At 45.4% G+C, this 15,300-nt stretch overlaps 1 protein-coding gene across 2 annotated transcripts in view; it reads right to left on the bottom strand.

The window, feature by feature from the left end:
• Positions 1-15,300, bottom strand: part of LOC139260323 (cilia- and flagella-associated protein 46) — a 681,403-nt gene that overhangs the window by 76,241 nt on the left and 589,862 nt on the right. The window contains exons 57-58 of one of the 2 annotated variants that reach the window (XR_011592768.1): positions 11,962-12,098; positions 1,336-1,606 (exon numbers count right to left, since the gene is read on the bottom strand). Coding sequence is in view for 1 of the 2 variants with exons in the window: in XM_070876797.1 (XP_070732898.1) it covers positions 11,962-12,098 (137 nt within the window). In the remaining variant the exon portion in view is untranslated. The remainder of the gene's footprint in view (positions 1-1,335; positions 1,607-11,961; positions 12,099-15,300) is intronic. The other variant, XM_070876797.1, reaches the window with a different exon arrangement.

Genomic DNA, 15,300 nt, shown 5'->3' on the forward strand with positions numbered 1-15,300 from the left:
AGGGGGAGGTGGAATGAGATAGGGGACAAAGTGTTTGTGCTAAACTATGGCAGGGGTCCCAAATGGCTTGCAGGGACAGTAACAAGCAAGGAAGGAAACAGGCTACTGGTTGTACAAATGGGCAATGGCCAAACCTGCCGGAGGCATGTAGACCAAGTAAAAAGTAGATTCACCAACAACACTGCAGAACCAGAGACAGACTACAGTGTGGAACTCACACCACACCTGGTGGACAGACAGAGGGAACAACCTGAGGAAAGGGCATTCTCAACAGACAGCCCAGGCGAGATACCAGCAATCGTACTGAACGAAACAGACAGCCCAGGCGAGGTATCAGCAATCACACCTAACGAAAAACAGGCACCAAGGCAAACAACTGAACCACAACTAAGACGCTCCACGTGAGAGCGTAGACCACCTGAGAGACTGAATCTATAAAGACAATAAGACCTTGGGGGAGGGTGATGTCATGTATCTCACACTATTGTATATAACTGTATCTTGCCATGCTATACATGACTGTAACCACAAAAGACCTGTAACCACAAGCATACTTTACCACCAGGGGTGCACTTGCAGGAGACACTGCATACCTGTTCCACACAGGTATATAAAGGCAGGTCTCAGGCAAGTGTGGCACTCGAGAGCTGTGAAATAAAGGTGCAGGTCGAGAGTGACCTTGACTTCAGCATGTGCCTCGTGTAAGTCTGTACTGCAGGGTCAGGACATTTAAATCCTAGGGTCTTATAAGAGACTACAGAGATAGTGGATGCATTGGTTGTAATCTACCAAAATTCCCTGGATTCTGGAGAGGTCCCAGTGGATTGGAAAACCGCAAATGTAACGTCCCTATTTAAAAAAGGAGGCAGCAGAAAGTGGGAAACTATAGACCAGTTAGCCCAACATCTGTCATTGGTAAAATGCTGGAATCCATTATTAAGGAAGCAGTAGCAGGACATTTGGAAAAGTATAATACAGTCAAGCAGTCAGCAGGGTTTTATGGGTCCGAAACTGATGAAGGCCAAGGCCCACCCACGTGCCACCAACAGTACCGTCGATGGCCACTGAGACCAGTTGGTACTTTGCCAGGAAGATTCCTCTAAAAGAGCTGGTGGTACTGACCAGCGGCAAAATAACAGCTTACGCCGTCAATCTGGCCGCAGCGGGCGGGAGTTCTCAATTTCGGCAGCAAAGGCTCCGAGGATGGAGTTGGGCCCAAGGAGGGCGGAAGAGCTGAAAATAAAAAGAATTACAAATAAAAACAATGGAACACCTTCAGGGGACCACATCCAGGTAAGTGGTGGTAAAAAGAAAATTTTAAATATGTTCACTCACTGTTTTTTTACGTTCTTCATATCTACCGTCGGGGTTAGACCTGCCTCCATGCAGCGGTCCTTCCCCTGTTGGCACCGACTCCTGCCTGCTCCAATCTGGCATCTAGGCGGGTGGGAGGCCACTTGTGCTACTTGGCCGCCAGAGGACGTCAGCGGGCAGTTCCTGGCGATACTCTCATTCCGCCCGCTCCAGCCCAAGTGGAAACTGGGAGAATGTAAACCAGGAGGCAAAACTCGGCGGCAGCAGGCTTTAAGGCCACCAATATCAGGCCCTATGAAAGGGAAATCATGTTTGACAAATTTTCTGGAGTTCTTTGAGGATGTAACAATGTAATGAGGATGTAGATAGATAAGGGGGAACCAGTGGATGTGGTTTATTTGGATTTCCAGAAGGCATTCGATAAGGTGCCACAAAAAATGTTATTGCACAAGATAAAAGCTCACAGGGTTGGGGGTAATATTAGCATGGACAGCGGATTGGCTAACTAACTAACTAACTAACAAGGCTGATCTTCTACCTCAACTCCCCCTTCCCGCACTATCCCTATATCCCTTAATTACCTTAGTTCCCAAAAACTTATTGATCTCTGTCTTGAATATACTCAATGACTGAGCATTCACCGCTCTCTGGGCTAGAGAATTCCAAATATTCACAACCCTTTGAGTGAATAAATTTCTCCTCATCTCAGTCCTTATTGGCCAACTACTTATTCTGAGACTTTGACTCCATGTTCTAAATTCCCCAGTCAGGGAAAACATTTTCTCAAAGCATTAAAACTGTAAAGCCCCTTAAGAATTTTATATGTTTCACTTAGATCACCTCTCATTCTTCTAAACTCTAGGGAATAAAGGCCTCGTCTACTCAATCTCTACTCATTGGGCAATCCCTTCATCCCAAGAGCCAGTCTAGTGAACCTTCGTTGCACTCCCTCTAAGGCCTCTAAGGCCAGTATGTTTTTCCTTAGGTAAGAAGACAAGAACTGTACATAGTACTCCAGGTGTGGCCTTACCAATGCCCTGTATAATTGTATTAAGAGTTATTTATGCTTCTGTAACAAAAGCTAATATACCATTTACTTTCCTAATTGTTTGCTGTACCTGCATGTTAACCTTCTGTGATTCATGTACAAGGACACACAGGTCCCTCTGAATGCAAATATTTCCCAGTCTTTCACCATTCAAAAAATATTCTGCTTTTTTGTTTTTGTTTGGGAGGCTTTAAACTAATTTGTCAGGGGGATGGACACCAGAATGTGGCATTAGAAAGGAGAAACAAAGGTGGTATGTATTAATGCTTGGGGGTCACCAGACACCAGAGGGCGCCGCAGTCGGAGGTCATTGGGCTGTACGCATGTGGCATGTGCGCTTGGTCACCTGTATATAAGCTGTGTGTCTTTATCAAGCTGGCACTCTTGGGCTGGAATAAAGATGGATCAGGGTGACCCTAAGTGAGTATGCTTCAAGAAGTCTGTCTAAAGCGGAAAGAGCTTACAGTATGGTAGCGAAAGAAGCTTTGGCCTGTGTGTATGGGGTAAAAAAAGTGCACCAGTACCTGTTTGGTCTTCGTATTGAACTGGAAATGGATCACAAGCCACTCATTTCATTGTTTGTGGAAAACAATGCATCGTCCCGTATTCAAAGGTGGGCGCTGACATGGTCTGCCTATGATTACGTCATCCTTCATAGACCTGGTACTGAGAATTGTGCCGATGCACTGAGTTGTCTGCCCTTAATCACAATTGAGATGGAGACGTCTCAAGCTGCAAATCTACTGTTAGTAATGGATGCCTTTGAGAGTGAAGGAACCCCTATCACTGCTCAATAATTACGGATCTGGACCAGCCATGACCCTATTTTATCGGTTATGAAATGGTGTGTACTCAGTGGTGATTGGTTTGCCATACCATGTGTGAGGAGAACAAACCTTACAACCATTGCAAGAACGAGCTGTTCATTAAGTCAGACTATTTACTGTGGGGTAATCGTGTAATCATGCCTAAGAAAGGTAGAAAAAAAGTTGTACGTGAACTTCATAGCACTCATCCTGATATTGTCATGATGAAGTCCATTGCTAGGTCTCATGTATGGGTGACCTGGAATTGACTCTGGTCTGGAATCATGTGTGCATCGGTGCAATACTTGCATGCAGCTAAGCAAAGTACCAGCAGAATCTCCGCTGAGTCTTTGGTCGTGGCCATCCAAACCATGGTCGAGGATCCACATTGATTTTGCGGGCCCATTCTTAGGAAAGATGTTTTTTGTCATAGTGGATGCATATTCTAAGTGGATAGAATGTGTTATTATGTCATCCAGCACATCCATAGCTCCCAATGAGAGCCTTCGTATCATGTTTGCTACTCATGGTTTGCCTGACATTGTTGTGAGCGACAACGGATCTTGCTTCACAAGTCTTGAGTTCCAGGAGTTCATGAAACTCAATGTCATCAGACATGTGAGATCAGCTCCATTCAAGCCTGCTTCTAATGGTCAAGCAGAGCGTGTTGTTCAAACGATCAAGCAAAGTATGAAATGTGTAACTCAGGGTTCATTGCAGAGACAGTTGTCATGTATATTGCTCAGTTATGGGTCAAGACCTCATACGCTTACTGGGGTTCCTCCTGCTGAACTACTGATGAAAAGAAATCTCAAGACCAGGCTTTCTCTTGTTCATCCTGATTTTAATGGTCGTGTTGAAAACAGACTTCAAAGTCAGCAATGGTGTCATGATCGTGCTGCCGTGTCACGTGACATCTCAGTCAACGATCCGGTTTATGTACTGAACTATGGTCAAGGTCCAAAGTGGATCGCCGGCACTGTTACAGCCAAGGAGGGTAACAGAGTGTTTACTGTCGTGCTCAAGAATGGGCAAACATGCAGGAAACACCTGCGGCACACGATTGAACTGGAACCAAGTGAGGAAGATGCAGTCAGTGACCAACCAACCATTGTTCATTCATCAGAGGACTCTGCTGACATTACTGACTCTGAACCTTCCGTCTCTGATGTGGTCATAACCACTCCCATTAGATCGGCTACTCAGCCCTCAGTCTCAATGGATTTAGAGTGCTCGCCCAGAGCCAAAGTTGAACTGAGACGATCAACTCATGAGAGCAAAGCCCCAGACCGTCTTAATTTGTAAAATGACTGTTGTTAAGATTTTAAAATGGGAATGTTGTTATGTATTAATGCTTGGGGGTCACCAGACACCAGAAGGCGCCACGGTCGGAGGTCAGCGGGCTGTGCGCATGTGGCATGTGTGCTTGTGGTCACCTGTATATAAGCTGGCACTCTTGGGCTGGAATAAAGATGGATTAGGTTATACCTGAGTGAGTTTCACAGTAACCAGACTCTTGAGTCATTACAAAAAGGCACAAAGAATTGGGAGAGATGGATAGCACTAAAGCAAGAAATAATAAGGTATTTGGTGGGATCAGACTAAGAGAGAACACAGGAATGTCTAGGATAGATTTACAGTGTATGTATGTTAATGCACGAAGCACAGTAAACAAGATTGGTGAGCTGCAGGTGAAAATAGCCAAATGGGAATATGAGATCGTGGCAATAACAGCGACCTGGCTCAAAAAAGGCCAGGATTGAGAATTACATTTTCCTGGATATAGCATGTTCAGGAAAGATAAGGAAGGAAAGATGGGAGGCGGTGTAGCAGTATTGGTTAAGGAGAATGTTACAGTGCTAGAGAGAGAGGATGTCATGGAGGGGTCAAGGACAGAATCTATTTGGTTAGAGTTAAGACATAATTGAGGTGCCATTACACTACTAGGTGTATTCTATAGGCCACCAACTGGAAAATTATGGAGGAACAAATTTGCAGAGAAATTACAGAGAGGTGCAAGAACTATAGAGTAGTGATAATGGGGGACTTCAACTATCCTAATATATACTGGGATAATAATAGTGTAAAAGGGCAGAGAGAGCAAGAATTTCTGAAGTGTGTTCAGGAGAACTTTCTTGAAAAGTATATTTCCGGCCCAATGAGGAAGGAGGCATTGCTGGATCTGGTTCGGGGGAATGAGGTAGGTGAAATGGAGCAAGTGTCAGCAGATGAACATTTAGAGAACAGTGATTATAGCATCATAAGGTTTAGATTAGCTATGGAAAAGGACAGGGAGCAACCTAGAGTGTCAGCAGATGAACATTTAGAGAACAGTGATTATAGTATCATAAGGTTTAGATTAGCTATGGAAAAGGACAGGGAGCAACCTAGAGTAAAAATACATAATTGGAGGAAGACAAATTTCAGTGGGGTGGGAACGGATCTGGCTCGGGTAAATTGGAATCGAGGATTGGCAGGCAGAAGTGTAGTGGAACAATGGACTGTCTTTAAAGAGGACATAGTTCAGGTACAGTCAAGGTACATTCCCATGAGGGGAAAGGTAGCACAACTAAAGTCAGAGCTCCCTGAATGATGAAAGAGATAGAGAGTAAGATGAAGCAGAAAAAGAATGTGTATGATAGATGTCAGGTCGAGAATACATCTGAAAATCAGGCTGAATATAAAAAGTTCAGAGGAGATGTGAAAAAGAAAATAAGAGAGGAAAAGAGAGAGTATGAGAATGGAATGGTAGCAAACATAAAAGGTAATCCAAAATTATTCTATAGACATATAAATAGTAAATGGGTAGTGAGAGGAGGGGTGGGGACGATTAGGGACCAAAAAGGAGATCTACGCATGGAGGCAGAAGGTATGGCTGAGGTAATAAATGACTAATTTGCATCTGTCTCCACCAAGGAAGAAGATGCTGCCATAAACATAGTAAAGGAGGAGGTACAGGAGATAATGGATTGGTAAGAATTGATAAATATGAGGTACTAGAAAGACTGGCTGTACTTAAAAAGTAGATAAGTCACCAGGACTGGATGGGATGCATCTTGGGATGCATCTTAGGATGCTGAGGGAAGTGAAGGAAGAAATCGCAGAGGTACTGGTCATAATCTTACAATCCTCCTTAGAAATGGGGGTGGTGTCAGAAGACTGGAGAATTGCAAATGTTACATCCTTGTTCAAAAAAAGGGTGTAAAGATAAACCCAGCAACTATAGGCTGGTCAGTTTAACATCAATTGTGGGGAAGCGTTTAGAAACAATAATCATGGACAAAATTAACAGTCACATGGACATGCAGATTAATTAAGGAAAGCCAGCACAGATTTGTTAAAGGCAAATCGTATTTAACCAACTTGATTGAGTTTTTTGATGAGGTAACAGAGAGGGTTGATGAGGGCAATGCAGTTAACGTGGTGTATATGGATTTTCAAAAGGCATTCTAAAGTGCCACATAATAGGCTTGCCAGCAAAGTTGCAGCCCATGGAATAAAAGGGACAGTGGCAGAATGGATAAGAAATTGGCTAAATGACAGGAAACAGAGGGTAGTGGTGAACGGTTGTTTTTCGATATGGATGAAAGTATACAGTGGTGTGCCCTAGGGGATGGTACTAGGACCACTGCATTTTTTGATATATATTAATGACTTGGAAGTGGGTGTACAAGGCACAATTACAAAATTTGCAGATGAAACAAAACTTGGAAGTATAATTAACAGTGAGGAGGATAGTGATAGATCTCAAGAGGACATACAGGCTGGAGGAATGTGCGGCATGTGGTGGATGAAATTTAACGCAGAAAAGTGCGAAGTGATACATTTTGGTCGACAGAATGAGGAGAGGAAATATAAACGAAAGGGTACAATCCTAAAGTGGGTGCATGAACAGAGAGACCTACAGATATATGTGCACAGATCGTTGAAGGTGGCAGGGCAGGTTCAGAAAGCGGTTAAAAAAGCTTACGGGATCCTGGGCTTCATGAATAGAATTATAAAGTACAAAAGTATGGAAATAATGATGAACCTGTATAAAACACTAGTTTGGCATCAACAGGAGTATTGTGTCCAATTCTGGGCACTGCACTTTAGGAAGGCTGTGAAGGCTTTCGAGAGGATGCAGAAAAGATTTACGAGAATGATTCCAGGGATGAGTGATTTCAGTTATGTGGATAGACTGAAGAAGCTGGAGTTGTTCTCCTTAGATCAGAGACGGTTGAGAGGAGTTTTGATAGAGGTGTTCAAAATCATGAGGGGTCTGGACAGAGTAGATCGAGAGAAACTGTTCCCATTGGCAGAAGGGTCAAGAACCAGAGGACGCAGATTTAAGTTGATTGGCAAAAGAACCAAAGGCGATATAAGAAAAAACTTTTTTTACCCAGCGAGTGGGTAGAATCTGGAATGCACGGCCTGAAAGCGTGGTGGAGGCAGAATCAATCACTGCTTTCAAAAGGGAATTGGATAAGTACCTGAAGGAAAAAAAAATGCAGGGCTACGGGGTAGGGGCAGGGGAGTAGGACTAGCTGAGGTGATCTTGCAGAGAGCCGGCACAGGTTCGACGGGCCGAATGGCCTTCTTCCATGCTGTAACCATTCTATGATTCGATGATTCCTACCAAAGTGGATAACTTCGCACTTCCCCACATTGTATTCCATTTGCCATGTTCTTGCCCACTCAGTCAACCTCTCTACAGCCTCTTTGTGTCCTCCTCACAGCTTACTTTCCCACCTAACTTTATATCATCAGCAAACTTGGATACATTACACTCAGTCCCTTCATCTAAGTCATTAATATAGATTGTAAATAGCTGAGGCCCAAGCACTGATCCTTGTGGTACCCTGCTAATTACAGCCTGCCAACCTGAAAAAGTCTTGTTTATTCCTACACTCTGTTTTCTGTCCATTAACCAATCCTCAATCCATGCTAATATATTACCTCCAATCACGAGTTCTAATTTTGTCTAATGGGCACCTTATTGAATGCGGTTTGAAAATCCAAATACACATCCACTGGTTCCCTCTTATCCATCCTACTAGTTACATCTTCAAAAAAATCTAACAGATTTGTCAAACACAATTTTCCTTTCATAAAACCATGCTGACTATGCCTAATCATATTATGATTTACTAAGTGCCCTGTTACCACATCCCTAATAATAGATTCTAGCATTTTGCATTGACTGATGTCAGGCTAACTGGCCTATAGTTCCCCATTTTTTTACTTCCAGGGATCTCTGGAAGATTAATATCAGTGCATCCACTATCTCTGCAGCTACCTCTTTTAAAACTCTCGGTTGCAGGTCATCAGGTCCAGTGGATTTGTCAGCACTTCTCCAGTACAAAGGGCTCAATTTTCCCCAGTAATTTCCGCCGTTTTTTTGGTGCAAGCCACTTTTTTTGGCCTAAATTTAAAAATCCAAGTTTCCCAATCTTTGTGCACCAGCGTAACTCAGTTAGTTACAATTTTTTTAAGGTTAGATTTTTTTTGCGTTTTTCACAATTATGCAAGTTTGGCCAATTTACATTTCTCTGAGGACGGCGTATGTGACCACTCCCGAAAAACTTTCTGGGCACATTAAAAAAATCGGCGCAGAAAGACGCCATTGTTTTTATGCGAAGTTTTGGAGGGAGTGAAGAACACAGAAATATACATAATCAAGCTTAAATTTTTCAAACTAAAAACGCAGGAAATGGAAGTTTAATGGAATTATTTAAGTTTTGATTTTTTAAAAACTGACAAGCCACCACCGAACATCTCTAAACTGGGCTCAAGGTACGGATCATTGGACGGCAGAATCGGTCCCTCGCCCGAACACAGGGGCTCGGGGCTTGGCTTGAAAAGAAGCCGGGCGGGGGGGGGGGGGTGGGGGTGAGGGTCTGTGGAAGGTGAATGGAAGGCATGAGAAGCTTTACACTATGCATCAAATGAAGCCTGGGGGGGGGGGGGGGGCGGGGATGGGGGATGGGGGGGGGGGGGGAGGTGGTGTGGAAGGCGAACAGAAGGCATGAGAAGCCTTGCACCTCAGGAAAGCACTGTCGTGCTCTCCTTCCCTTCCTCAACCTTGGTGTGGCTCGCTGCATCCCACTGGGACCCGCAGCCTGGGACGGTGGGGCCCTGGGTGTGCCTTGCTGCATCCCACTGGGACCCGCTGCCTGGGACGGTGGGGCCCTGGGTGTACCTCGCTGCATCCCACTGGGACCCGCAGCCTGGGACGGTGGGGCCCTGGGTGTACCTCGCTGCATCCCACTGGGACCCGCAGCCTGGGACGGTGGGGCCCTGGGTGTACCTCGCTGCATCCCACTGGGACCCGCAGCCTGGGACGGTGGGGCCCTGGGTGTACCTCGCTGCACTCCATTGGGACCCGCAGCCTGGGACGGTGGGGCCCTGGGTGTACCTCGCTGCACTCCACTGGGACCCGCAGCCTGGGACGGTGGGGCCCTGGGTGTGCCTTGCTGCATCCCACTGGGACCCGCAGCCTGGGACGGTGAGGCCCTGGGTGTAGCTTACTGCATCCCACTGGGACCCGCAGTCTCGGATGGTGGTAAACCATAGAATGTCCCACCAACACTCAAATCACTACTCAGGGAAGGAGCTGGCACCTCAATGGGTGGCAACTGCACCTCCTCCAGAGTGAGTAGAACAGTGGGGGCTTCATCCATCCCCTCCCCCTCCACCTCCCCCTCACCCCCATGCTCTTGGTCTGGAAGGTGGGATTGCAAGATGTTCTCCGCTTCAGGCTTGTCCGCATTTGAATCTCCTTCTGCATCGTCAGAGTTGGCCTCAAGGTCTGCAAAATATAACAGAACAGACAAATGTTTAACAGCAGAGGAGGGGACAGGGTGGGTGGCATGAGTAGGCTCACACAGCACAGGCAGCAGGCTCATTTGAAGGACCACGATGAATGATAGCACATTGCATCAACCGAAGCGTAGCTGACAGAGACATCCCCTGGAACCAAAGCATGGCGAGCCTGCGCAGTACTTAACATTTAGCAAAGCCAGACTGTGGAATTGCAGGACTTACCCTCTCCCTCGAGTGTGGGCCCAGCTTGTGCAGTGGTGGTTGCTTTCCTCCAGGCATCACCCACTCTTCCAAGTGTGTCAGTGGCTGCAGATTTGCCGGGCCTCCTCCTGTTGAGAGTTCTTTCTCGTTAGTTGTGTGCCACCTTCCTCTGCAAAGATGAAAATATAACTTTTTAGAGCGGGTGGTCTTTCTGCTGGGTGGAACATATATAGCTGGTCACATTTACAATTGCAATTCCATTAAATTAATGAAGATATTACTTACATTAACTACTTGACCAAGGTCCTGCCATTTCTTTTTACACTAGCCTCCAGACCTCGGGGTGGTCACCATTGCACAGTAATCTTCTGCAAGTTGGTTCCAGCATTTCTTCATTTCTTTTAGCGGACTTTTATGTCACATCTGTTGGTGTCCAGCTTGTGCCATCTGGCCTCCATCACAGTAACTAGTGTTTCCACTTCATCCTGTGAGAAATTCTTGGTCCTTGCGCTGCGTTGCATCTTGTATTGTAACTCTGATTTTTCCAATGAGAATTAAAGTTCTCACACACAACTGGATCTTTAAAAATGGCTAAATGCAGACCGGGAGCTATACTGGGCATGCGTGCCCATAGGAATCACGTCATAAACGTCCTTTTTTTTCCCACGCATGCACAGAAAGGGGGTGGTGTGTCGTGTTTTTGGTGCAGAGCCCCCGAAGCTACAGGACAGGCTGCGCGACACCAATTTCAAAAATAGAATGGAGAAACTTGCTACTTTTAAAAAAACTGGTTGGGGCCAAGAAAAATGAGCGTAACTCTGGCAATACGGCAAAAAAACGGCATGGGGAAAATTGAGCCCTATATCTTTAATTATATCGCTTTCTTTAAGTTCCTCATTCTCTCTTGAAATGTTTACAATCTGCTTTTATGTCCTCAAGACCGAAATAGGGGCCGAAATTTAGGGTTCCGATAAGGACAGTTATCGTCGGAATGCGACGGTCAGGCGGCAGAATCCAATGGCCACCGATTTCTGGTCTAATGGCTGCCGCCAGCCAAATTCAGCAGGGGTGGTTTTCTGGCGGGGTCCCCACTTCTGCCGAGCTGCCGTAAGTGCGTCATCAGTGCGCGCACTGCCGGGATCCCCCAACTCTACAGAAATTCAGGCCGAGAGATCTAATGCCTGCATGACAGCTTTCTCTGTTGGTGCACCTTGTATTCTCTTTGTGAGCCATGACGGTGTGGCATCCATTAAAGGCAAGGGCCCACTGCTGCGGCCGCCATTTTATTTTTTTGCCGGCCGACTTGCATGTCGGCTGGACTATTGTGCCCCCGGGTTTGGCCGGGCCGCCAACAGGCAGCCTGGCACCCCCTCCTGGGTGCTAGGCTACTGGCCCAGCCCAAATCCTCCCTGGTGGCCCAGTGGCCGAACCTGAATAATTGCCGATTCTCTCCCCCTTAAAGGAGGGGAGATACGTGGTGACGTAGACGCACAATGACATCACCACCGCTCCGCTGCTGAGTGACAGCAGTGGAGAATCCGTCCCTCCTCCGCCTCACCAGCACTTACTGCTGCGCTTCCGCTCCCATTTTGACCGACTTCCTGGCCACTTCAAAAAAAAGGACAAAGAGCAGAATATCGATCAAGAGTCGACCTCATCCTACCCAACGGTGAAAACACTTACGAAACGGTAAGTGCACCAGGTTTCTGGCAGGCCTGAATTTTGGCCCCATTTACTCTCAACAGAACCTTGAAAAATATCCTATTACATTAACAATGAAACACTTACTTTTTGATAATTTCTTAAGCTTCATGGCATTGTCTTGAAGTGAACTGTGCCACTGGTTAATCATAATGGAACGCACTCCAGTCAGGCTTAAGAGTATTGCTGCATCCATTTGCCTCTCTATTGACAACTGCATTGCACTGTAAAAAAAAAAGTAACCAAGAATAATGTTAGAAAATAGTTACATAATGATTTAGCGAGGAAAGGGCTAGCTGTTCCATTGGTATCGCTATCGCCCATATATGGGCGATGTTTCGGGCATTAGTGGTTGTCTCACTTTTCAGAACCGGTGGAATATCGCCCATTTTAAAAACTGCTAGTTTCGCCTTTTTAATTTGGGCGATAGCAGTAGCCATGTGAAATGGGCGACAGCGATGTATTCAGTGATCCAAGGCCGGCATCCATAGCAACGGCCGTTCTGTGCATGCACGTTTTTTTTCAGGCAATTAACTTTTCCCGCGATTCGGGACGTCAGGGGGCATTTGCGCATGCTCAGAAGTCAAAGGGAGAGAGAGAGAGAGAGAGCGCATTTTTTCTTTTGAGCCTGACATTGAAGGTTGTGTAACTCGAGGCTGAGAGAATACAGATCCGATACATATTTTTCAAAAAAAATAGAAACGGATTATGAAGAATCCGGAGTTAGTGATGCTGGTGAGGTGGCACACGTGGGTGAGGAGAGTGATTTGGCGGAGGTTGGAGGGAGAGGGAGGGTGAAACCCTTCTCCGATGAGGCGAACGTAGCTTTGTCCACGAGGTGGAAACTTGGTGGGGCCAATTAACCTGGGATGGCCGTGGGAACCCACCACCAGCACCCCCCGCCCCCGCATATACCAAAGGATCTGGGTGGAGATCGCCGAATTTGTTTCCTCGGCGGCCAATAATGTTAAAGAGTGAAGCCAGTGCCGCCAGCGCTGGAAAGACCTGGTTGGGTTTGAAATTATTAAATTTATAATTATAATGATGCACTGACTCATTAATTAAAATGTAAATCTGCCAGATTGTAATTAAGCTGGGTCATCTTGGTGGCACGCATTAGTTCCAAATCAGGATCTTGTTAAATTTCTTCTCTGAACATAGACGTTATAACCAGGCATGAATTGCATACAAACCATATTAGCATATAACGTTAATAATGAATAGCATTGGCGATGATTAATTGTGGATTATAATATCTGTGTGTTCCATAGAGTCACAGAAAATAGGTGCAGGAGCAGGCCATTCGGCCCTTCGAGCCTGCATGACCATTCAATATGATCGTGGCAGATTATACAACTTCAGTATCCCACTCCTGCTATCTCTCCATACCTCCTGATCCCTTTAGCTTTAAGGGCCACATCTAACTCCCTTTTGAATATATCCAATGAACTGGCATCAACAACTTTCTGTGGTAGAGAATTCCATTGGTTCACAATTCTCTGGGTGAAAAAGTTTCTTCTCATCTCGGGCCTAGATGGTTTGCCGCATTTCCTTAGACTGGGACTCCTGGTTCTGGACTTCCCCAACATTGGGAACATTCTTCCTGCATCTAACCTGTCCAATCCCGTCAGAATTATATATGCTTCTGGGAGATCCCCTCTCATTCTTCTAAATTCCACTGAATATAAGCCTAGTCGATCCAGTCTTTCTTCATATGTCAGTCCTGCCATCCCGGGAATCAGTCTGGTAAACCTTCGCCGCACTCTCTCAATAGCAAGAATGTCCTTCCTCAGATTATGAGACCAAAACTGCACACAATACTCAAGGTGTGGTCTCACCAAGGCCCTGTACAACTGCAGTAAGACCTCACTGCTCCGAAACTCAAATCCTCTAGCTATGAAGGCCAACATGCCATTTGCCTTCTTCACCACCTGCTGTACCTGCACACCTACTTTCAATGACTGATGTACCATGACACCCAGGTCTCGTTGCACCTCCCCTTTTACTAATCTGTCACCATTCAGATAATAATCTGCCTTCCTGTTTTTGCCACCAAAGTGGATAACCTCATATTTATCCACATTATACTGCATCTGCCATGCATTTGTCCACTCACCTAACCTGTCCAAGTCACCTTGCAGCCTCTTAGCATCCTCCTCACAGCTCACATTGCCACCCAGCTTAGTGTCATCTGCAAACTTGGAGATATTATATTAACTCCTTCATCTAAATCATTAATATATATTGTAAATAGCTGCGGGTCCCAGCACTGAACCTTGTGGTATCCCACTAGTTACTGCCTGCCATTCTGAAAAGGACCCATTTATTCCCACTCTTTGCTTCCTGTCTGCCAACCAGTTCTCTATCCACGTCAATACATTACCCCCAATACCATGTGCCTTAATTTTGCACAATAATCTCTTCTGTTGGACCTTGTCAAAAGCCGTTTGAAAGTCCAAGTACACCACATCCACTGGTTTTCCCTTATTCACTCGACTGGAAACATCCTCAAAAAATTCCAGAAGATTTGTCAAGCATGATTTCCCTTTCATAAATCCATGCTGACTTGGACCGATCCTGTCACTGCTTTCCAAATGTGCTGCTATTACATCTTTAATAATTGATTCCAGCATTTTCCCCACTACCGATATCAGGCTAACCGGCCTATAATTCCCTGTTTTCTCTCTCTCCTTTTTAAAAAAGTGGGGTAACATTAGCTACCCTCCAATCCATAGGAACTGATCCAGAGTCCATGAAATGTTGGAAAATGACCACCAATGCATCTACTATTTCTAGGGCCACTTTCTTAAGTACCCTGGGATGCAGATTATCAGGCCCTGTGGATTTATCGGCCTTCAATCCCATCAATTTCCCTAACACAATTCTCTGACTAATAAGGATTTCCCTCAGTTCCTCCTTCTCGCTAATATTTTCGGGAGGTTATTCGTGTCTTCTTTAGTGAAGACAGAACCAAAGTACTTGTTCAAATGGTCTGCCATTTCCTTGTTCCCCATTATGAATTCACCTGATTCTGACTACAAGGGTCTTCACTAATCTTTTTCTATTCACATATCTATAGAAGCTTTTGCAGTCAGTTTTTATGTTCCCTGCAAGCTTACTCTCATACTCTATTTTCCCCCTCCTAATTAAACCCTTTGTCCTCCTCTGCTGAATTATAAATTTCTCCCAGTCCTCAGGTTTGCTGCTTTTTCTGGCCAATTTATATGCCTCGTCCTTGGATTTAACACTATCCCTAATTTCCCTTGTTAGCCACGGTTGAGCCACCTTCCCTGTTTTATTTTTACTCCAGACAGTGATGTACAATTGTTGAAGTTCATCCATGTGATCTATATATGTTTGCCATTGCCTATCCACCGTCAACCCTTTAAGTATCATTCGCCAGTCTATCCTAGCCAATTCACATCT

Source organism: Pristiophorus japonicus, chromosome 3, assembly GCF_044704955.1.
Source record: "Pristiophorus japonicus isolate sPriJap1 chromosome 3, sPriJap1.hap1, whole genome shotgun sequence".
In the NCBI taxonomy this organism is placed as follows: Eukaryota; Metazoa; Chordata; class Chondrichthyes; family Pristiophoridae; genus Pristiophorus; species Pristiophorus japonicus.